This window comes from Mya arenaria, chromosome 9 (assembly GCF_026914265.1).
Source record: "Mya arenaria isolate MELC-2E11 chromosome 9, ASM2691426v1".
NCBI classification, from domain to species: Eukaryota; Metazoa; Mollusca; class Bivalvia; order Myida; family Myidae; genus Mya; species Mya arenaria.
This window is the reverse complement of record NC_069130.1, coordinates 12242655-12268419: the sequence shown is the minus strand read 5'-3', so window position 1 is coordinate 12268419 and position 25765 is coordinate 12242655. Positions and strand designations below refer to the sequence as shown.

The following is a 25765-nucleotide window of genomic DNA, read 5'->3' as shown; positions in this document are numbered from 1 at the left end:
GTACTAAGGGCATATTTATGAAAAAAAATCAATATCTTTTTACAATTTTTGGCATTGTAATTTTTAGTTTGGAATTATAGGATTTTTTTCGTTTTAAAAAAATGTGTTTGAAAATCCGGTGCCAAGTGAGTTCAAAAACCGAGTGTACTGCGTTATATTTTGTTGAAATTGGTAATACAATAAAGAATATACATGATTTGTCTCTTCGAATCGGGCCGCGCGTTTTTTAAAGGCGATATCCAAATGTGGCATCACATACCACATGACACAATGTTAGGGCTGTTCTTCCATGACTCCGTGTGCGCACTCCGCATACGTGTTCCGCATCCGCAAATCCGAAAAGGCAAATCCATTTTTTTTTCTTTTCCATGAGTCCATTTGCGCGTTTGCACTAAGGTCGCGTCCGAATTGAACGTGATTTTTCTACGCAGTCGTGGACTATTTGCGGACGGGACGCCAATATGAACATAAAAGAAAAAACAACAACAAAATAATAAAATCAGAGAATGTTCAATTCTGTAAGAGTAATGCACCAGTCAATTGTAACCACGGCCAACAGGTCCGGGGGTATACCGGGGGTAGCCAGGAAATGGGCTGTGTTTTTATCTTCTATGAGGCCCCATAGCGCCGGGTGAATGCGGTAGTTTTCTCTTCGCGCAAAAAAATAGCGGGGAATGGGTCTTACCTAGGGTCCCTGGAATTGTCAAAAACAACATAAAATTGACATGGTTGTGTACAACGCGTTGAATCTTACTTACTGATGTATGACATCGCTTACGACATATGCAACTTTCGCAGTTTTTGCGCATTTTCCAATTCAAAGTTTACTGCGGTAGTTTACCAATTTAATCCCAGTAAGTTTAAATTAGTGATGGTATATTTATCTGTTCATATATATTTATCTGTTCTCGTCAGATAATTATGACTTTAACAAGGAAACCGTTGTACGCTTATTTTAAACGGAGATATACAGCTGGGACAGCAACACAATTCATTCGGAACTCCTCGGCCATTTTTAGAAAACAACATTCGGAACTCCTCGGCCATTTTTTTAGAAAACAACCTCGAATATATGCCGGTACATCAGTTGAAGTAGTTCGTATTTTTTTTTGAATTATATCATTAATTAAAATTAGTGTTTTAGAGTTGTTTTTATTGATCTCAGTTTAAATATATTGCCAGTGAAGTGTATTATTGCAAGCATAATTAAGATTTCCAAGTGTTAAGACATAAAGTTTAACTGCTAAATAAAATTACTACGCGATCTACTTGCAGTGGACTTAAACGTACCTCTTTTTGAGTATGTAAACCGTCCAAATACATCCGAGTTTGTTTTCTAAAAAAATGACCGAGGAGTTCCGAATTCAACACGATTGTTGCGTTTATTATTTTAACCATGTTAAGTGATGTATAATCGGCCTCCTACTAGCTTGCATTGACAATTCAAGGCTTGTTTTGAGAAAATACTGTTCTTGCCGATTTGTTGACCATCTGGTGTCTATCCCCTTTACAGGGATGTGATTGACCTGGCAGCTGGAGGGCTGAAACCATTTCGGCCATGGGTTCTTGGGGAACTTTTGGGGTCAAAAGCACACTTTTTAGAAGCTGGGGTTTTTGAGGGTTCTTCTGACTTTAAATTTGAAGCAAACTGGGGTATCAACTCTGTCAACCAAAAGCACACTAGTAACTTTTTTAATCAGCTAAAAAAATATTTCATTTTTTTATATTTTATTTTATTTATTTTTTATGGGGGGGGGGGGGGGGTCCCTGGGCCATTAGATCCGCGGAATTCCGCGAATCCGCGGACAAATCACATCCCTGCTTTTGAAACCGTATTTTTCAACTATCAGGTTACAGTTTGGAATCGTCATAAAAAGTTATCAAATTCCCAATTCAACCCGCTTCGTGAAACATTATCAAATATTTTGACCAGCGTAGGAGAGCTGCTTTAATGACTTAATATGTTGTAGGTCATATTTCTTTTGATCGTCCGTTAATACCCCCATTCAAAAGATTTAAAATACTATAGCCTTGTGTGGTAAACATTGCCTGACCACAGCTTTTAAAGGCTTTATAATAACAGGTTTAAATATTGACCAATCATCTTTGAAATTAGTTTATCTGTCAATACACGTGTGTTCCCTTCGCCATAACAAGTTTCACATCGATATCAATACATGAACATTGAAATCTACCCGGAATAAACGCAGCGGATCCATAATCAGTTTTAACTGGCACGGAACAATACTGTCTGAGCAGTTATTCAGTCAATTTAGGATATTCAGTTCATTCGGTGAGCTTTTTAAATGTTTGTTTCTTTAACTAGGATTTTGTCAATTAATATTTTGGTATTTTTTTCGGTATATTTAAACCGACCGATTTTTCATGACATGAAAGTATGTTGGTAGATTTTTAAAGGCAACGGCACTTGTTTTAAGGAATTCAAATCCCCTTCCCATTTGTTGGAATTTATTTTCAATTTATAAACTGATGCATTAATGCTTTGTTGGGCTTTTCGTTTATATGAAGGAATACATAATTTATTTTATTTCTTCTTGTGTCGATTTTGTATAGCGAGATTTACGCTCGGGTTGACATATAAAACATCATTAATGTAATAAGTTAGTAAAGATAAATTTTATTTTTTACGTTATTAAAAATTCTCGGCTGGCTGTTTCTTCAAATGAATAAAACGTCTGAAATACCATGTTTATAAATGTTGCAAACATTTATATACATAAATTAAAAAGCTACCCACTCATATGTCTATAGAAGGGATTATCCACCGGTTCACTTATTTGCTTTATGTCTTTCCAACATGCATGTCATTTCGTAAGATGTATTTCAGATTTACATTTTACCTGTATGCCAGCTTTAGTACTATTGATTAATATGCGGACCGGTGATTATATTTTTGTACTTGGTGACGTACTCCGAGCATTGAATGAAAACAAGTTCATTCAAATTATACTTCAGTTCTAAGGCTTTATAAATACTAGTACGTAAATAGGCAAAATAAAATTATATGCTGCTTTTGCTAGCTTTTAATTTGTCTTTATTTATATAAAGTTGTTTTCTAAAATTGTTTTGATATACATTTTATTCTTACAGTATTTCAATATTTTTTGTCTGCTTTCTGCTATTTAAGACATAGTTATTGGAGTCGTATGCGGGCATTGTGGTTTATCTATTTGAAACAGCAGTCTGTCTGTCTATCACAATTCGAGTTTCAAAAGTATTAATCAAAATTCTTTAGTATTGTGCGCTAAAATTGGCCCTTTTAATCAACAGGGAATAATTAGTAAAAAGAAATTAAAGATAACTGCTCTCTGAGTAAGCAACCAATCAAAAACAACCAAGGGCAAACACTTGAGCCAGATACGCCGAAACACAAAATATGACAAAAAACTAGATACGCCGAAACACAAAATATACCCAAAGTAATAACAACTTTATCGAATCAGCCAATAAGAAATCAAAATGCACTAAGACTGTTTAATTGTTCATTGCTAAATACAAGTTAAAATAAAAGAATTCTATTGCTAAAATTGTTTACGGACACACGTTCTTTCTGGATTGCGATAAGGGTAACAGTTGCGGTTTATCTTATACATGATTGAACAAAATAGGTATTTTTCAACTTTGGGGTTAATACTACTAAAAATGTAGTGATTCGATGAACGTAAACCGGATATTGGCACGTAGAGTACATCTAGGGCTCAAACCGGATACTGACACATAGGGGACATATAGGTATCAAACCTGATACTTGCACGTAGGGGACATCTAGGGCTCAAACCGGGTACCCGACAATAAAGGTGATAAACATATGCTTTTAAGATATAATTTTGAAACACATTTTTATTCTTATTTTATTTCGAGAGTAAAACAAACATTGACACGTAGAGTTTATGTAAGAATGACTTTTTGGGGAATACACGCATATGCCCTTATTATTTCCCTATGATAGAATGAAATGAAACATAAAATAACTCTTCGTATTACTTTAATTTTCACTAGCAATTGCTTAGCACTGGGAACAAATTCTACTCCCCAGGTTAGCAGTATCTCTCTATTTTTAAGTCGATAGCTAATTGGTCAGCACTTAAGTACGACTGGAAGGAAAACAAAGCAGGACCGTATAACACCAAACAGCCAAGTCCGAAAACAGAACAGAACAAAACAGAACAGAACAATATTTTATTAGGCATAAACATTAACATGTTCGTAGCCAAATGCATATATATATACATTCACAATGTGAAAACAATATGTACACCATTCTTGGCGTTTTACTCGTTGTGTTTACCCGTAAAGGATGATCTATTCCACTTTTCCTTTTTTCGCAGGGAAATCAAATCATTCAACTTCAGAGATACTTTAAAGGGCTCGTTTCCGATACTCCTTCATTGTATTTGACTATTTTACAATGACCAATGTGATTTCTAGTTTAAGTTTATAATGCCTTTTGTAAATTTTAATTCTATTCAGTTCATTTCCGTGAGCACAGGAAGTTAGACTTTTAACGGCCGAAAAACAATGTATGGATTTAAGTAGACTTAATAAGTACAGACCATAAATATTGTAGCCTGGGGCATTTTATTCCGTCTAAGTTATAAACACGTTAAATCATAAACGTTTCATGTTGTCCACAGGATATTTGATTTGTTTCACTTCAATCGTTCATTGTTAGCATAGATGAAAACAATGGACAATATTGACAAGTTATTACAACATTAGCTACGCTGTGAGAAACAATATTGGAAAATAGATGCTCTGTTCAAACACGACTTGGGTGTAAAATTTCAAGGACTTGTGTGTGCTAAATATTTTATGTGTACACAGATTGACTCACTAACGTATTACTAATTGAATGGACGCTTAGTAAAGTCTATCCCACTAGAAGAGGATGTAACATTCCACTTACCCTGGCATTAAAAGGACTAGACACCAGGTGGTCCAAAAATCGGCAAATACAGTAGTTCCTTAAAACAAGCCTAGATCTGTCAATGCAAGCTAGTAAAAGCCCGATTATACTTCACTTTAATTGGTCAAAATGATAAATGCAACAATCAAGATGCTGTCTCGTCTGTGTTTCCCGGTTTAAAATAACGTATTTTAATCATACAATTTTATGACTACGGATAAATATATCGACACCTTTTTAACATACTGGGATTTACGTTGTAGAAAACCATAGTAAATTTCAAATTTGAAAAATGCGCACAAACTGCGAGAGATGCATGTGTTGTAAGAGATGTGATACGTCAGTAATACATATATATTAAATATTGCATGTATGGATTATCAGAATGAATACTTTTGCAATATAATATTAACAATCATGTTATACGATATCTTATGCTCAAGCTAATTAAACAGTACTGTATGTGAGGATGTCTTTAGGGGTGATTTATAAAATTATTCAAGTCTCTTATTTTAAACGCTTTAGTACAAAATCGCTAATCTTATTAACAGAGGTTTATCATCAGAATTAAGTAATGATTTAAGTTTTACCATACTCGGATTTCTGACATCATAGTAAAATCTAGGAATACATTCTGCCTTATATCATTAGACATTGAACGAACTAAAACAAAATCGAATTCATCTTAAATATTGTTTAAATAACACACTGTGCATTTCCTATCTTGTCCATGAATATTACTATGTCTCCCATGTTCAATATTTAAACATGTAAATAGGGACATCATATAAATGCACGTATCGTACGATTGCCTTTTCTCACACCCCAGTTTGATCACAGGTATAGATAAGAAGTACCCGTATGTAAAAATAATAAGTTTTTTTTACATTTTGTTAAACTGAGGTGGGAGAAAAAGCATCTACCATGGCCGATCTGCCGAAACTCGGTAAACCTTGTTTCCGCAAAACACCTAACGCTCGGGTTAACTCGGTAAACCTCGTTTCCGCAGAACACCTAACGCTCGAGTTAACTTGGTTAACCTCATTTCCGCAAAACGACCTATGCTCGGGTTAATTCGGTAAACCTCGTTTACGCTAAACACCATACGCTCGGGTAAACTCGGTAAACTTCGTTGCAGCAAAACACAATACGCTTGGGTTAACTCGGTAAACCTCGTTTCCTCAAAACACCCTACGCTCGGGTTCGTATGAACCTATCTCACACGAGTGCCCATGGATACTTTTTAAGGCATATTACACCAATTCGGAAATGCCTACTCATAGTTACATGCCTTATTTCTATTAAATTTACACATGGCAGTGTTTCAAAGAATGGTTATACCATCTCAGACCATATTCTTTTTTCCATATTTATAAGTTTTGAAGTAAAATGGTTTGTGATTTCAAAAAACAGGCTAAACATACTTGATGTACTTGATCTGCTATTTGTGTTTACATTTCAACCGCATTGTTTGTACTCGTACACCGGATGTGCGGTTTTTTTTCGAATACACAGCGGTTACGTTCAACCAATTCTTATATTTTTCTTATAAGAAAACGTAACTTATTTTATAACGTTGTTTAATGTTTAGTACACATGTGGAGTTTTCCCCTCATATATGGTGTTGAGGTTCGTGAAGGACTTCAAATCAGTGTTATCTTGCGAGTAAATCGGTCAATTGACTATAGAATATAATCTACCACAGTTAACCTAAAATGTTAAAATTATAGGAACTTCTTTTATGCGCAGTCTCCCTATGTCGCTTATGAGTTTATCAGATCTTGTCATTTTTCAGTTTAATTTCATCCCGTCCAACCATCCAGTATTTGTCTTTTGGAGTAACGATTAATTATACGAAATTAACTTAGTGGTGTCTGATCTATATTCCGGTTAAATGAAGCAGATAAAATAGATCGTTAAGATAAAAAAAAAATAATCACGTTATCCAATGTTTTGTATACCAAAACAGGGCGATATTTTATTTGCAGATAAAAAAACATTTTGAAATTATGTTGTCATGTGAATATTACTTTCAATTTACAATAAAGTGTCAATCTGTTTTTTTTTTAATTTGAGCAAACACAGTTTTATAAAACGTAATATTTGAGCATAGTTTTGCAAAAATGTTTATAATTGTTAAATCAATATGCTTTACAGCCGCGCTTTATGAGATAACGCCAATCATTTTATTGACAAGACCTCCTCTTTTGTTTATCGTTCTGAGAGCCGACAAGTCTAAAATGTGTGTAGGCTGGCCAGGTTGGGAAACTTTTTAAAACTGTTCTCATTTAAGAGGCACTCAAAAGTCACCGGGGTGCGTGGGTATTTGGCGGGGATTTCACCAGCAGTTTGTTATCGCAGGGCGGGGTATTTACCTTGGATTGGCTGGACCGAAAGTCAAAGTCCCCGCTATTCCCCGGACCTGGAGACCATGGTTACAAATGATTGGAGCGTATGTGAACAGATAAAATAAGCTTGATAAAACGGGTTTTCGAACTAATAGCTAATTAAACACAACATCTCCAGTTAAAAAAGCGCCAAAATATCGGGGTTTTTATCTTTAAACAAACCAAAAAGTTTTTGGTTTTTTTTGCATCAACTTAGATCGTGCCCAAGTTTCTATAAAATGATAAAAAAAATCGTAGAGAGTACCCCTAAAGCCCTTAATCATTGATTAATTTCAAATGAGTTAAGCAATGATAATGCATAAGGAGGATGCACACTTTTTACAGTAATTTGTCCACAAAACTAAGTCTTAGAAGCTGAGTCTTCGTCCAGGACCCATGGTTCTAAAATAGACAAAGAAACGCACTCAACAAATTTTAAAACGAATCAGGGCAAACTTTGAATTTACCATCTTTTCGTTCAAGGGAAGTAACCTTCCTTTGTCATGCCGAAGGAAGAAACATTTTTCAGATCTGCTTGAGTTCACAGTAACTCATCCATTCAGAAATCCTCGACCATTTTGAATTGAAAACAACCTCGGATGTATATGGGCGGTTTACAATGTCAGAAATATGTACACTTTAACTGCGCTGCAAGAAGATCGCGTAGTAATTTCAAGTTAGCAGTTAAACTTAATGACTTAAAACTTGGGAATCTTATTTTTGCAATAATTTTCTTCACTGGCAATTAATTTAAACTTAGATACACAAATACACGTTAAAGTGACACTCTTATTCAAATATAAATTTTGACTGATAAACCTTTTACTAATTACTAAATAATGCATCTATGGAAAATATTAATTATTTATAACAAGATTGTAACCTTGTATGTAATGGCAGAAAGCGCAAAAATATTAAATGATTGGTGAATGCTAAAAGATTTACTGTGGTCTTCTGTAGTATCATAAGGTATCATAAGGTAGATATACTGTGCTTTATGCTAATTTCTTTCCAATTAAACTCGGTATCCTTCATAAGAACCATTGTTTTTGACATTAATTAATCCTTTTTGGAATATTAAAACAATATTATTAACTGTGGTAACTCTTATCAGGGAGTAAGAGTGCATCTTAAAAATTATACGATCTACTTCTACTGATGCCCATTCGGAACTCCTCGGCCTTTTTCTATCGAACAACGTTGTTTTCAATTGAAAATGACCGAGGAGTTCAGAATGTAACTCATGATCGGAGATCCCCCGATACCATTACTACTGCTATACTTCGTTGTGTACCGTGGGCAATTCGGCAAGGAAAATATCTTGTTCATAAATAATAAATGAGGCAGTTTCATTGGGTTCGCAATGTACCAGATTCTTTCCTCAAAATTGATAACTTTACTCACGCCAACGCCTGTGTTTCAATATTTAGTCATGTTTTGATGTTGAAAGGAAATCCGTTTGTTTATCAATTGAGCAAGCCTTAAATTTCGTGTGTCCTGAATTTCAAATGCTGCCGGAGTTGGGCGGAATTTTTTCCCACTAACCCGACCGACCCCTTTTTCGTCCCGACCCTACACTTTTTTGCCGAAGTGTGAATTTTTTTTTTAAATTTCCTACAAAATGTACATTTTTAGCTCGACTATTCGAAGAATAAGGAGAGCTATCCTAGTCACCCGAGCGTCGGCGTCGGCGTCGGCGTCGGCGTAACCACTTATGTTTTGTAAGTTTTTGTAAGAGTTTGTGTACCACCTCAAATATTGACATATGGCTTTGAAACTTTGCACACTTGTTCAACATCATGCCCCTAACCTGTACACAGGAGGAGGTAACTCTATCAAGCATTTTGACAAAATTATGCCCCTTTTTTACTTAGAATTTACGTTAAAGTTTGCGTACCACCTCAAATATTTTCAAAGTCCATTGACATCTGGCTTTGAAACTTTGTACACCTGTTCAACATCATGCCCCAAACCTGTACACAGGAGGAGGTAACTCTATCAAGCATTTTGACAAAATTATGCCCCTTCTTCGACTTAGAATTAACGTTAAAGCTTGCGTACCACCTCAAATTTTTTCCATTCAATTTATGCAAATATCTCAGCACATCTTGTATTGCATTGAAATCTAATCTAACAGTGATCCATGCATGTTTCGCCAAAACTTTTTAATCCATACACGAAAAAGCGGCGAAATAGTCGAGCGCGCTGTCTCTATGACAGCTCTTGTTGAGTTAACAATTTCAAGGCTGACCATTTTATATCTATTTATTTTTCTGCAATAGTGATATACCCTGAAATAGGTCGGTTTGGTACAAAATTCCGGTTCTCAAAAAAGAAAAAAGATATTCCTACCTATCGTACTACCTGCCTGCCGACGTGACCACCTACCCACGTGACCACCTACCCACCTTTTTTATTGGAGTTGTAAGTGGGTACAAAATAATGAAACTACGACATTAAAATAATTCAATTAACGACTAGAACTGACTGCGATCTTTATTGAACCGCATACATTTAGGCGCATACGTTAAAGCTGCACTCTCACAGATTGACCGTTTTGACAACTTTTTATTGCATTAGTCTTGGAATGAGCCTTGCGTAAATGTCTTGAAACCAATGATATAAGACTGCGGATCTAGGAGCTGATCGCAGTTTTCATATTTACGTTCGAAAATTGATGGCTTAAAGTGACACTCTTATTTAAAATCAATACATACACATGTATAACAAACATCAATTTTGACTGATAACCTTTAACTACTTTCTAAATAATGCATTTATGGAAAATATTGATTACTGATAACAAGATTGTAACCTTGTTTTTAATAGCAAAAAACGCAGTAATATTAAATGAATTCTGAATGCTAAAAGATTTACTGTGATCTACTATAGTCTCATAAGGTAGAAATACCGTGTTTTATGCTAATTTCGTTCAAAATAAACTCGTTAGCCTTCATAAGAACCATTGGTTTCGACATTTATTCACCCGTTTTGGATTATTATAACAATATTAGTAATTGTGGTAAATCTTATATTAGAGTAAGAGTGCACCTTTAAAGCGTTACTAACACTAAAAGAAAAATGAAAATTTTCGGCAGTTTTCCAAACAATTGTGATCTAATCTTTTGTGAGTTATCTTGTTATATGACCGAATTGAAAGCATTGATGCCAAAATCTGCTGATTCTGAGACAAAAAAATGAAAGTTGTCAAATCGGTCTATCTGTAGGAGTGCAGCTTTAAGGGGAATATATGAAACTAACCTGTTGACGATAATGAATAATAATTTTATGTGATACTTAAAACTGTGCATGACTGCTGACAAACTATGAAAGTATTCTCAAGCGTTTTAAATTTCCTATCGTGTTTTAATGTAAAGGCCATGTTTCGAAATACTTCAATTTAAAAAATTATACGCCTAAAATAACTTTAAAATCGTTGTTTACCATTGTTGTTTTCAAGCACATATTGAAGAGTTTTAATCACCCATATTCTCAAGTTTAAACTCTGGCTAAATTTTGAATATTTCATTTAAGAAAATTATAATACATGTTCTAGTAATCGAAAGGAAGTTAGAATACATGTCCTAGTAATCGAAAGAAAGTTAGAATAAATGTTCTAGTAATCGAAAGCAAGTTAGAATACATGTCCAAGTAATCGAAAGCAAGTTAGAATACATGTTCTAGTAATCGAAAGCAAGCTGAGTATACATGTCCTAGTAATCGACAGAAAGTTAGAAGTAATCGAAAGCAAGCTGAGTATACATGTTCTAGTAATCGAAAGAAAGAAAGTTAGAATACATGTCCTAGTAATCGAAAGCAAGCTGAGTATACATGTCCTAGTAATCGAAAGCAAGCTGAGTATACATGTTCTAGTAATCGAAAGCAAGTTAGCATACATGTCCTGGTAATCGAAAGAAAGTTATAATACATGTCCTAGTAATCGAAAGCAAGTTAGAATACATGTTCTAGTAATCGAACGAAAGTTAGAATACATGTTCTAGTAATCGAAAGAAAGTTGGTATACATGTTCTAGTAATCGAAAACAAGCTGAGTATACATGTCCTAGTAATCGAAAGAAAGTTAGAATACATGTCCTGGTAATCAAACGCAAGTTTATAATACACGTTCTAGTAAACGAACGAATGTTGTAATACATTTATAGTAATCGAAAATCAGTCTAGAATACATGTACTAATAATCGAAAGCATGTTTAGAATACATGTACACATGCTAATCGATAGCACAATTAGAATACAGGTACTAATTATCGAAAGCAAGTTTAAACTGTAGTACGAGTTATCGAACGCAAGTTTAGAAAACGTTTACTGGCAGTCGAAACAAGATAAGAATGCATGTACGAGTAATCGGAATCAAGATAGGAATACATGTAGTAGTAATCGGGATCAAGATAGGAAGACATGTACTAGTAATCGGGATCAAGATAGGAATACATGTACTAGTAATCGGAATCAAGATAGGAATACATGTACTAGTAATCGGAATCAAGATAGGAAGACATGTACTAGTAATCGGGATCAAGATAGGAATACATGTACTAGTAATCGGAATCAAGATAGGAAGACATGTACTAGTAATCCGAATCAAGATAGAAAGACATGTACTAGTAATCGGAATCAAGATAGGAAGACATGTACTAGTAATCGGAATCAAGATAGGAAGACATGTACTAGTAATCGGAATCAAGATAGGAAGGCATGTACTAGTAATCGGAATCAAGATAGGAAGACATGTACTAGTAATCCGAATCAAGATAGGAAGACATGTACTAGTAATCCGAATCAAGATAGGAAGACATGTACTAGTAATCCGAATCAAGATAGGAAGACATGTACTAGTAATCCGAATCAAGATAGGAAGGCATGTACTAGTAATCGGAATCAAGATAGGAAGACATGTACTAGTAATCCGAATCAAGATAGGAAGGCATGTACTAGTAATCGGAATCAAGATAGGAATACATGTACTAGTAATCGGAATCAAGATAGGAAGGCATGTACTAGTAATCCGAATCAAGATAGGAAGACATGTACTAGTAATCCGAATCAAGATAGGAAGACATGTACTAGTAATCGGGATCAAGATAGGAAGACATGTACTAGTAATCGGGATCAAGATAGGAATACATGCACTAGTAATCGGGATCAAGATAGGAATACATGTACTAGTAATCGGGATCAAGATAGGAATACATGTACTAGTAATCGGAATCAAGATAGGAATACATGTACTAGTAATCGGAATCAAGATAGGAATACATGTACTAATGATCGGGATCAAGATAGGAATACATGTACTAGTAATCGGGATCAAGATAGGAATACATGTACTAGTAATCGGGATCAAGATAGGAATACATGTACTAGTAATCGGGATCAAGATAGGAATACATGTACTAGTAATCGGGATCAAGATAGGAATACATGTACTAGTAATCGGGATCAAGATAGGAATACATGTACTAGTAATCGGGATCAAGATAGGAATGTACTAGTAATCGGAATCAAGATAGGGAGACATGTACTAGTAATCGGAATCAAGATAGGAAAACATGTACTAGTAATCGAAATCACATGTACTAGTAATCGGGATCAAGATAGGAATACATGTACTAGTAATCGGGATCAAGATAGGAATACATGTACTAGTAATCGGGATAAAATAGGAATGTACTAGTAATCGGGATCAAGATAGGAAGACATGTACTAGTAATAGGGATCAAGATAGGAAGACATGTACTAATAATCGGGATCAAGATAGGAATACATGTACTAGTAATCGGGATCAAGATAGGAATACATGTACTAGAAATCGGAATCAAGATAGGAAGACATGTACTAGAAATCGGAATCAAGATAGGAATACATGTACTAGAAATCGGAATCAAGATAGGAATACATGTACTAGTAATCGGAATCAAGATAGGAAGACATGTACTAGTAATCGGAATCAAGATAGGAATACATGTACTAGAAATCGGAATCAAGATAGGAAAAAATGTACTAGTAATCGGGATCAAGATAGGAATACATGTACTAGAAATCGGAATCAAGATAGGAATACATGTACTAGAAATCGGGATCATGATAGGAATACATGTACTAGTAATCGGGATCATGATAGGAATACATGTACTAGTAATCGGAATCAAGATAGGAATACATGTACTAGTAATCGGAATCAAGATAGGAATACATGTACTAGAAATCGGGATCAAGATAGGAATACATGTACTAGTAATCGGGATCATGATAGGAATACTTGTACTAGTAATCGGAATCAAGATAGGAATACATGTACTAGTAATCGGAATCAAGATAGGAAGACATGTACTAGTAATCGGAATCAAGATAGGAATACATGTACTAGAAATCGGAATCAAGATAGGAATACATGTACTAGTAATCGGGATCAAGATAGGAATACATGTACTAGTAATCGGGATAAAAATAGGAATACATGTACTTGTAATCGGGATCAAGATAGGAAGACATGTACTAGTAATCGGAATCAAGATAGGAAGACATGTACTAGTAATCGGAATCAAGATAGGAATACATGTACTAGAAATCGGAATCAAGATAGGAAGACATGTACTAGTAATCGGAATCAAGATAGGAAGACATGTACTAGAAATCGGAATCAAGATAGGAATACATGTACTAGAAATCGGAATCAAGATAGGAATACATGTACTAGAAATCGGAATCAAGATAGGAATACATGTACTAGAAATCGGAATCAAGATAGGAATACATGTACTAGTAATCGGAATCAAGATAGGAAGACATGTACTAGTAATCGGAATCAAGATAGGAAGACATGTACTAGAAATCGGAATCAAGATAGGAATACATGTACTAGAAATCGGAATCAAGATAGGAATACATGTACTAGTAATCGGAATCAAGATAGGAATACATGTACTAGTAATCGGAATCAAGATAGGAATACATGTACTAGAAATCGGAATCAAGATAGGAAGACATGTACTAGTAATCGGAATCAAGATAGGAATACATGTACTAGAAATCGGAATCAAGATAGGAATACATGTACTAGAAATCGGAATCAAGATAGGAATACATGTACTAGTAATCGGGATCAAGATAGGAATACATGTACTAGTAATCGGGATCAAGATAGGAATACATGTACTAGTAATCGGGATCAAGATAGGAATACATGTACTAGTAATCGGGATCAAGATAGGAATACATGTACTAGTAATCGGGATCAAGATAGGAATACATGTACTAGTAATCGGAATCAAGATAGGAATACATGTACTAGAAATCGGAATCAAGATAGGAATACATGTACTAGAAATCGGAATCAAGATAGGAAGACATGTACTAGTAATCGGAATCAAGATAGGAATACATGTACTAGTAATCGGAATCAAGATAGGAATACATGTTGGATTATTCGAAAGCATGTTAAGAATGCCTGTACTGGAAATCGAACACAAATATTGTGTACATGTGCTTCGATCATTTAATTGTCAGCTCTTATTTCGCTAAAACGTCCACTTATTTGGTCTTTCGTCAATGAATTTGATGGCTGTGAACCCCTTAAGGAGCGTTTCTCTTGTAGAGAAAGAATGCTTGAATTGATAACAAAAACTATCACCAAAATGTTCAAAGTTAGAGGTTTTGGCAATTAAATGAATAGATCACCTTTTATCCTACTTTTGAACAATCTGTCCAGAAGTCTAACAGTCGCGCATTACATAAGATAACCGAAGTTCTTAATTAAATATATCAGAGTTTTATCGGAACGCAGTTCGCAGGGTTATCTACATACAACATGTTCAATGTCGCACTCAATTTTGACCTTGCGTTTTTGTATTTCAAGTACTATGACAACATGCAGTTTAAAGATATGATGTTAGATAATTTAGTATGTTTGGATGTAAACGCTCTTAATTTATCTGTTTTCGAACATGATTTTGGTCACGTATCACGTGCGCATCAAGGGTGTTTGTTCTTGACTCAAAGATCCCAATTTCTTAAATTTTAAGCTTAACAGTCTTAAGTGTCTTATTCTTTTTCAGTCAAATTACTTAGTTTAACTTGATGTTACAGTTTTATATAGTTTATCATGCTTACCATACAGATTGTTAGCTTTCAGGGTTTGGAATTCATGGAAATGATAATATTTCCAAAATATTCCAAATCAAAAATAGTGCAATTAGCTAAATCCTATTATATATTGTTCGATAACTTTGGGCCTAGTCCAGTAATGACTATCCTTGTCCTTAGGCATTCCATTCAGCCTATTGGTCAGTTAAATATACATGCCAATCAAAACACTTAGTTTCTACTCTTAAATTTATGAATAATTTAAGATGCTTCTTGAATGCGAACCCAGGTCTGGTATTCAATATTCAACTTAATTTAATATTATTGTCAACAATCTTAAGAGTCTTATTCTTATTCAGTCAAATTACCTCATTTCACTTGATGTTACATTTTCTATCGTCTACAATGCTTACCATACAGATATTTATCTTTAAAGGCTCGGAACTCATGGTAATGGGAGTTTTTCACAAAATATTCCAAATCAAAAATAGTGCTAGTATCTTATTGTTCGAAAAATGTGGGCCTGTTTCTGCACCATATTTTAATACGTTCTAAAGAGCAATGACACTGACCTTTTTCTTCCATAGTGGTATGAAGTTTTGTAAATTTGATTGTATCGAATGCCTCTTTTCTTTAAAGCTTTTTACATAATTAGAGAAAAAAATAGTATATAACTATGAAAGAGTCTCATATTATGTCTGCTAAATTCCCGAGGTTCACAAGATGATTTATTAAAAAGAAATGTATAGGAAATACCAACAAAATTCCAAACTGGTCCACTGACTAACTATATGCTAATCAGGCAGACCAGTGGGCGGAGCATAACATCAATGTTCTTTAATGAAAACTCGCAGATAGTTACTCGCTCATGTTTTATAAAATACATGTTTTGTGTATGTCGAAATTAAGTGTTGCAAATCATTAGGGGCGTTAAAACTTAAATGCTAAAAGCTTAAACCCTTCAGCAAATGTTGATATTTGCTCAAATACTGTCTTTAAGGACCATAATGTTAATGTTATTCAATGTGTCATTGGTTTTATTGACATGTTCACGTGATGTTATTAATTATATGGTTAAAATGCCAAAATATAAACTAAGTGTTTTCATATGCATTACCGGGCAAACATTTGTTATCAAAAGCTTCTTACTTAAAATAATGTAGTCATTAGTATATAAATCAAAGGTATATATACATTTGAAGTACAAGTATTCAGAAAGTCATGTGATATGCAAAATTCGCAATGACGTTGTGTGCGCTATATATATATATATTACTTAAATTATACTTCCGGTTTTGATGCATTTTGTAATTGCATGTGTTATCATTCAAGACGTTGAAAAGATCAAACAGGTTAATACAATGTATATATATATACAAGGTTCTAGTTCACGACAAGCTCATTCACATCTATTGTATTTTGACCGATGTCTTGAGTCAATGCCAAAGGTTGAAAATAAAAGAACCATCACTATGAGAAACAAAACGCTTTCACTTCCCCCTTTTCCCGTCTTCTGTAGATCTAACTTCTTTTTGGTGAAGTAAAATAAAACACATTCCGTGCCCTTTATTTAAAACGGCTTTCAGGCGAAGTAAAATAAAATGATTTTCGTGTCCTATTTATCTAGATCTGTTGGTCTGGTAAGGTAAAATTGTCCATAAAAGCACCATACTTAAACAAAAAAGCATATATTAGAATCCGGTACCGTATAAAATCGCGGAACAAAATATCAACACTTTATTAGATGTACTATTGTCGTTTTCCCTCAAAAGTCAAGGTCACGTGACATGAGCTCATGGGCATTTTTTCAGTGTACCTGCCATTAATCAACGCGGAAAGTTATTAGGTTTCAATAAAAGTAAAGGAAAGTAAAAAAAAAAACTAAAATCAATTGCTAAATAGTGTACTGTGGCGCCCTTATATTCGCGGTACATGTACATGAATAGTAGAGATCGCCTGAACGAAACAGAGCGGCGGCGCCAGGGCAATTAAATATGTATATGTATCATTTATTTAAAATGTATATCTAGAGAAAACACACTTAATAGCCAATTAAATACATTATTCGTGTTTTCAGGCATAACCATGACCCGTTTCGCTGCATGCGGTAAGATCTCGCGGGCTGGTACGAGATTTTCCGAGCAAGTGACGTCACTCTTTTACGCGATTGGCTCGTCGATAAAGCACGTGCTGGCATGCGCACTGCTTGTCTTTTGCATCTACTTGGTAAACTTGCTATTCGGCACACAAGCAGATCAAAGTCACCTGAGGCCCCTGGAATGGTACGGGAGGTTTTGGTGTATAATCCTGTATACTATGCGATGTATACCTTACCTGTCAGTGCCTTTCGCCATCACTAATCTACTCGGTGAGTACGATAATGAATGGTGTTTTAACTGTTGCCTGCTCCGTGGTCACCAGCCATACCCGTATACCCGACTGTAAATAAATATTCTTGAATCTTGTATCTTCACTAATCTTGTAATAGCCTGGGCTGGTATTCATAACACATCTTAAGGTATGACGTCACCATTGCGTCATTATGTACTTCCGTTGTGTGGAAAATTCTCAATAAAAAAATAATGTTTTTAATGACCGAAAGACATGTTTTCACATGCTCAATACACTGTAAATCAAAAATATGATTATTCCTGAAACTTTTATACCTTGAGTATCTATTTTTGATTTATCATTTAGAATAGAGATTTAAGCATAAACTGCTACCTTTTTTTATTGGCTTAAAAGGTAATTTAAAGCTTGTACTTTAAGAATATATATGTTTATCATAGTCAGCATTCGCTCGAAATGCCTTTAAATGTTGTCTAAAAATAATCATTTCACATTGAATAATAGAGGAAATGACAATGGTTGTGTGTAACCTTAAAGCTGGCACTCTCACAAATTTACCGTTTTGACAAAACAAGAATTGTCTTGGAATCAGCCATTTTTCTTTTCGTAAATTCTAACAACCAGACTGCTGACAAAAGATCAGATCGCAGATTTTCATATAAACGTTCAAAAATTAATGTTTTATGACTGAAAGCGTTACTAACGCTTTTTGAAAAATGCATAAAACATGCAATTTTTGAATATAAATATGAAAACCTGCGTTCTGATTTTTGTCAGCAGTCTTATATCACTGGTTTCAATGCATTTTCCCAAAAATTGACTCGTTCCAAGACATAAATATATATAAAAAAAGTTAACAAAACGTTCAATCTGTGAGAGTGCAGCTTTAAGTTATTTCTTAACTTTAGTCGATTCGTATAATTTTCATTGTCAAAATAGAAGCAGAGAACAACTGTTTTTAAAATAGGAGTATGTATTTTTGCATAAAAGCAATGAAAATCAATTATTTATCGCATTTTTTATTTATTATATCATACTACCAGTGAGATACATACATGACTTAAGTAAGAACAAGATTTAAGATGTTTTATGAATCGGTCGAAGCTGTGATATCATTGAAGTTCCAGACTTATGGAACCAAAGCAATATAAAATGATCTTGTCTTTAGTTTTAGAAATTATCAGTTTTTAGCATCTGCTCAAATATATTGATCACAAAAAGAAACGATGTATAAATATTTGCCCTTCTAGCCGTGTCACTCATGGTTACTGACACAACAAACTTAATGGCGCGGTACATGGACTAGTTACCGACACAACAAGTCTTCAAGTGCTATTGATTACCTATAATATTACAGACAAATAAACACTTTGCTCATTCCTGATTTTTTTTCTATTCAAATCCAAAAAAAAACCTCTAGATGGTAGAACTGCAATGTTTTATCTTCTATATGCCAACCACATCGGCATTGTAAGTCTAACAGCAATATTACATCGGTGTAAACTAGCAAAAACCATCGTTGTTCCTCAAAACACTTGTAGGAATATGCATGGACTTGGACCTCGTGAAATGAAAGGGGCTAGACACCAGATGGACTCAAAATAATACATCATTTTATTTGATTTAAAGAATATTTTGTCTCTGTCTCAGCTGAGTTAACCCGTTTAAAATAAGCGCATAATGGTTTCCTAGTTAATAGTGCATAAATTTAGCATGTGAAGGCCACGTGATCCGTACATATACACATATCGACGCTTTTTAACCAGGTTTTCACATAGTGAAACCTGGTTATTAGAATGGCGAACGTTGTTGTTTGGGCGGGCGGGTGGATTGGCCGGGCGGCGTCAAACTCACCTATGAAACTGAATAACGTTAGTAAGGGATGACATATCTTGACCAAACTTGGTCTATAGAAAGAGTTTATGGGTACCTTTCATGGGATTGCGTTTGGGGTCCCTAGATTCAAGGTCAAGGTCACTGTTACTAAAAATAGAAAAACGGTTGAAACTGAATAACTTTAGTTAGGGTTGACATATCTTGACCAAACTTGGTCAATAGGAAGAGTTTATAGATACCTTTCATGGGATTGCGTTTGGGGTCCCTATGGTCAAGGTCAAGGTCACTGTTACTCAAAATAAAAAAAAACGGTTGAAACTGAATAACTTTAGTTAGTGATGACATATCTTGACTAAGCTTGGTCTATAGGAAGAGTTTATGGAGTCCTTTCATGGGATTGCGTTTGGGGTCCCTAGGTTAAAGGTCAAGGTGACTGTTACTAAAAATAGATAAATGGTTGAAACTGAATAACTTTAGTAATGGTTGACATATCTTGACCAAACTTGGTCTACAGAAAGAGTTTATGGATATCTTTCATGGGATTGCGATTGGGGTCCCTAGGTTCAAGGTCAAGGTCACTGTTACTTAAAATAGAAAAACGGTTGAAACTAAATAACTTTAGTTCGGGATGACATATCTTGACTAAACTTGGTGTACAGGAAGAGTTTATGGGTACCTTTCATGGGATTGCATTTGGGGTCCCTAGACTCAAGGTCACTGTTACTAAAAATAGAAAAACGGTTGAAACTGAATAACTTTAGTTAGGGTCTACATATCTTGACTAAACCAGGTATAAAGTAAGAGTTTATGGATACCTTTCATGGGGATTGCGTTTTGGGGTCCCTAGATTCAAGGTCAAGGTCAATGTTACTAAAAATAGAAAAACAGTTGAAACTGAATAATTTTAGTCAGGGTCTACATATCTTGACTAAACCAGGTATAAAGTAAGAGTTTATGGATACCTTTCATGGGATTGCGTTTTGGGTCCCTAGATTCAAGGTCAAGGTCACTGTTACTAAAAATAGAAAAACAGTTGAAACTGAATAACATAAGTTAGGGTTGACATATCCTGACACAACTTGGTATAAAGGAAAAGTTTATGGATACCTTTCAATGGATTGCATTTGGGGTCCCTAGGTTCAAGGTCACTGAACATTACTAAAATAGAAAAACAGACACAGGCTGAAGTTCTTCTGTCAATCATTAAAAACCTGGTTTCGTCGCATTGCGGCGTTTCTTGTTTTTAAATTAAATGGAATTTACGTGGTAGAAAACCCCAGTCAACTGAAAAATACGCAAAAACTGCGAAAGATACATGTATCGTAGGCGAAGTGATACATCAGTAAATAAGATCCAATGCGTTGTACACAATGATATCAATTTTGACAATTGTCCTTTCTTCTGCACTTGTGTCTAGTCCCTTAAAGGTATTTTACCGTAATAAATGTAGCAGTAACTAAAGATAGACATAAAACTCGAATACACTGATGATATATCCTTGTGAGTTTCTTTGCACACATGATATAAATTGAATTGTCCTTCCGCAACTAGCATCCAATATGGCAGCATATACGAATTGTATTTCTTTCATCTTTAACATTTTTTTTTTATATCAAATAAGAATCATTATTTGTGCAAGTGTACTAAACTGGCTACTAATATTATTATGGCACCAGGAGCAAAAAGACTGCTTATTGGATCTGATTCTCCCGTTTTTTGTTTGATAAGTAGCACACATCTATGTTACAAATGATTGCCGTTAATATCGTTTATGTTCAAATCGTTTCAGGCATAGTCACCATGAACACATTCCCCCGCCCTCCAACCCTTAAAGTTGCCCTGGCCAAAATCCCGTTCATGTGTTTCCGGGTGGTCACTAGGGGTTCGTACCCGGATCTCGTCAGAACCAACGTGGAGAGAAACATCAAAACTTGCTACAAGATTGGCCTGGATAATTTCAAGTTTGAAGTTGTCACAGACAAAGCTTTAAATCTCCCGAAATCTTCCTTAGTCCGCGAGCTCGTTGTGCCAAATGAATACCGAACCAAGAATAATTCGTTGTTCAAAGCCCGCGCCCTACATTACTGTAACGAGCCCGCAGTGAATATTTTGTCGAACGATGACTGGGTGATACATTTAGATGAAGAAACGCTGCTGACAGAATCTTCGACAATCGGATTGGCTAATTTTGCTACTCAAGGTGAAGGTGACATTGGACAAGGTGTGATTTCTTATGCAAATGAGGAGATTGTTAATTGGTTAACAACCCTAGCGGACAGTGTACGCGTGTCTGTTGATCTTGGAATGATGCGTTTCTCATTCCGGAAGTTAGGCTGCCCTTTAATGGGATTTAAGGGGTCGTACATCATAGTTCGTGAATCCGTCGAAAAGGATATCGGATTTGACTTTGGCCCTAAGGGCAGTGTAGCCGAAGATGTTATGTTTGCACTTATTGCATGGGGAAAAGGGTACAAGTTCAACTTCGTTGAAGGCGAAATGTGGGAAAAAAGTCCATTCACTATTGGAGACTATATCAAACAGCGAAAGCGTTGGTTTGTTGGTCACGTGTACACACTTCTCAGCAGTGAAATTCCTCTAAAGTGTAAGCTGGGTATGATCCCTACGGACCTAGGATGGTTCCTTCTTTTTGGAAATATTTTAAATTTGCCATTATCTATCGTGTTTCCAGTTCCGCTTCCGGTATTTATGAACGTCATTGCCGGAAGTATGGGTGGAACTATTCTATTTTTGTTCGTGTTTGGTTCAATTAAGTCGTTCAGTATCAGAAAGCACGGTCTCTTCAAGAAAATTCTTCTCATATTTGCGAATGTCCTAATAATCCCCTTGGCGGCTTGCCTAGACGCCATTGCCTCTCTTTACGGCTACTATACCCGCGACTCGGGCGGTTTCCACATTGTGCTAAAGGAAACGCAGAAGACACAGACGGACAGAAACCAACAAAACGCCCAATTGCGATTGGACGTGGTTTAAACTGTCCACTTAAACATTTTGTGGTATAACTCGAAGTAAGATTTTCATCCTAAAGACATCGATTTTATGTAACAACTGTTGCTAAGTCCACGACAATGGAACCATCAGCCTCGTCGTTAAAATAACTTCAACCTCGGCCAAATTAGACATAAAACACAATTTTAAGTAATAATTACTAAATTTGTAACACTACGCACAATCTTTCTTAAATCGTCTGTGAATTAAACTACGTATGTTTCCATTTTAATTAAAATCAGGACTTGAATGTTTTCTTAAATTACTTATATTGTGAAGCAGCTCCTGTTCTATTAACTCGTTATATTGTTTAAACTGGCTTTACGATGTTTACTCCTGGCACCTCCAAGTTGAATATATTGTCCCATTAATCCAAAGAAATTGTCTTTGGAATATATTTATTTCGTTGTTCTTAAAACACTGACATTATTAATGTTTGTATATAAGAAAAATACAAATGTAAGGATTTAACAGTTGTTTGTTTTATTTTTCTTTAAATACTCAATAAATACTCATTCTCATTCATCAGATACTTGATAATGACCAATGTTCGCTTAGCATTATCCGTTGTGAGTATACCACGTGATAAATTACGTCATAAATGTTACGTTGGAAGGCAATGTTTTGCTTCAAATGAAGTCTTTAAACAAAGATAACTTTACTATTTAAATGAGATATAACGCAGAAAAGAAATGTCAAAAATGACAATTATTGAGAGTGCAGCTTTAATGATAAGATTAGAATCCAAGTATTTTGATTGGAATGTAAAAATAACCGGCCAATGGAGTGGATGGATTCAGTGATGCGTGTTAAGGGATGCGAATTAGGATAAAGAGATGGTTTTTAAGATACATGTACTATCCAATTTCTAAAAGGCAAAGACTATCAAAATTAAACTATATCCAATTATTATAGCAAAAGCTGTGGAACCACTCTACAGGTCATTCATCGCATTTTTCGCGGCCCTTTGGGCACAAAATTACTCCTTTGGCGGATGTCCCATCAACCGGTGGCGGCAAAATTCCCTCGTTTGGGGTGCGGGGTGATATAGGAATCCAGTGGATTTCACGTGAAATCCACTCAAAACGTGAAATCCACTCAGAACTCAGTTATTTTAATTAATAAATTTTTTTTGTATACATATTAGAAAGTGCCTCATGAAGGGTTTATATTTCAAATTTTATTGAAATTGGTCAAAAAATAAAGAAGTTAGAGCAATTTTTCATTTTTTTCCAAAAATAGATCGGAAATCGAGGTGAAATCCAGATTCCGATAGGTGAAATCCACTCATAACTCATATACTACTCAAAGTTTGCTAAGCACCAAAACTATACACATGCATACCTTATACTACATTTGAAATACAGTTTTGAAAAGTATTTATACTTTTAGATAGATGATTTATTTAATGATGTCGACAGTTTTTAAAGGATTTTTTTTGTTCTCTGTGACTTTTTAGAAGTTTAGTAGGGTGACCCTTGAAAATAAAAAAAATGATTGAATGTGAAATATTGTAAATTTGCTAAAAAAGGAATATTGTAAGCTGGTATAGGATTAATATCGGGTATGTGACCCGTTGCTGTTAATAACAGCTTCACATCGCCTCCTCATGCTCCCTATAAGGTTCCTGATGGTTCTTTGTGGAATATTGTTCAATTCTTGGACCAACATAACACTAAGCTCCTGGAGACTTCTTGGTTGGACCTGACGTGCTGAAAGTCTAACCTGTAGCTCATTCCACATGTGTTCGGTGGGATTGAGGTCAGGGGATCGTGCTGGCCAGTCCATACGTGTTATACCCTCTATGTACAGATACCTCTGTACAATATGGGCAGTATGGGGGCGGGCATTATCGTCCATTAAAATGAACTGATCACCCACTGCACCAGCATAGAATCTCACCTGGGTATCCAGGATCTCATATGATACCGATGGGCAGTCAGTGTACCTTGGTTAAGGACCACGAGATCCGTGCGTCCATCCCAGCTGATCCCGCCCCAGACCATAATGGAGCCGCCGCCATAGCGATCATGTTCAGCAATGTTTGCCGCATGGAATCTCTCGCCTGGTCTCCGCCACACCCTTGCACGCCGATTGGTGTAATAAAGGCAATGTCGCGAGACGACTTCTGCGAGCCTGAATAACCACAAAACGGTCTTCAGCTGCAGTTGTTGCCCTTTCTCTCCCACCAGCATGTCTCCTAAGTGGTGTACCATACTGAAGAAACCTCGCCCAGGCCCTGGTGACAACTGTATGGTGCACACCAAGGGCCTCCTCTACCTGGCGATGGGTAGCCCCTTGTTCCACCATCCCAACTGCCCGCCACATTTCTCCATTTGACAAATGTCTTCTAACATTTCCGTTTTCCATAATTAACTCATACAACTTCAGATTTTTAAGTCGAAGTGAAGATTAAATACCCTACACATTTCGAGTACATGTTTTCAATGCACCTAAAAAACGTGAAAACCGAGGGGTACATCATTTCCATGCCATGCACGAATGATTTACCCGTTATTGACGCTTATGTGTACACTGGTAATCATGTCAATACATCACCAAACCGTATCCAATAAGCATATCGCAAATATATTAAATGCATACTTCATAGTGGTGTGGGCATTTTTTGGTGCTTAGCAAATTTTGAGTAGTATAGTATATATGCATTCATAGCCAAAACAGTGAAAACTTAGATCTGTAACATACTATGTTAAGCAAACAGATTTGACCCTGATAAGACAGCTCATTGAGATGTCTTATCAGGGTCTACTCTGTGTGCAAAGGCATGCCAAAGGGTTTCTGAGGTAAAGGGTAAACATCACAGAGACAAAATATCAATTTATTAGATTCAGTGATTTATGCAATGCATAAAACTATGTCTGTGATAACCTTATATGTTTTATATCTGGAGCTCTTTTTATCTAAATGACCACAGTTCCTACTTTATTTATTAAAAGCAAACTGATCAAATAACCCAGATAAGAGATCGCCCCTTCATTCTTCTATCTGCTTTAATTATAGTATCGGGCACCTTACTAAGTGTAATGTCAATGGTTCTTCATACAGAAAATTAATTTTAATCCTTTAAAACATTAAAATCGAAGGTCCAAAAATGAAACGTTTTAATATGACGTTCGGTATTTGAGAGAGACGAAGTA

General features: G+C 35.4%; 1 protein-coding gene across 5 annotated transcripts in view; it reads left to right on the top strand.

Moving 5' to 3' along the window:
* LOC128203351 (beta-1,4-mannosyltransferase egh-like) overlaps positions 1-23078 on the top strand; it is a 41533-nt gene extending 18455 nt beyond the window's left edge. For 4 of the 5 annotated variants that reach the window (XM_052904741.1, XM_052904740.1, XM_052904739.1 and 1 more), the window contains 2 exons: positions 17494-17784; positions 21391-23078. In XM_052904741.1, the coding sequence (XP_052760701.1) occupies positions 17502-17784; positions 21391-22592 (1485 nt within the window). In that variant the 5' untranslated portion in view covers positions 17494-17501 and the 3' untranslated portion in view covers positions 22593-23078. Of the gene's footprint in view, positions 1-2143; positions 2294-17493; positions 17785-21390 lie in introns of those variants that run through there. The other variant, XM_052904738.1, reaches the window with a different exon arrangement.
* The last annotated feature ends 2687 nt before the right edge of the window (positions 23079-25765 follow it).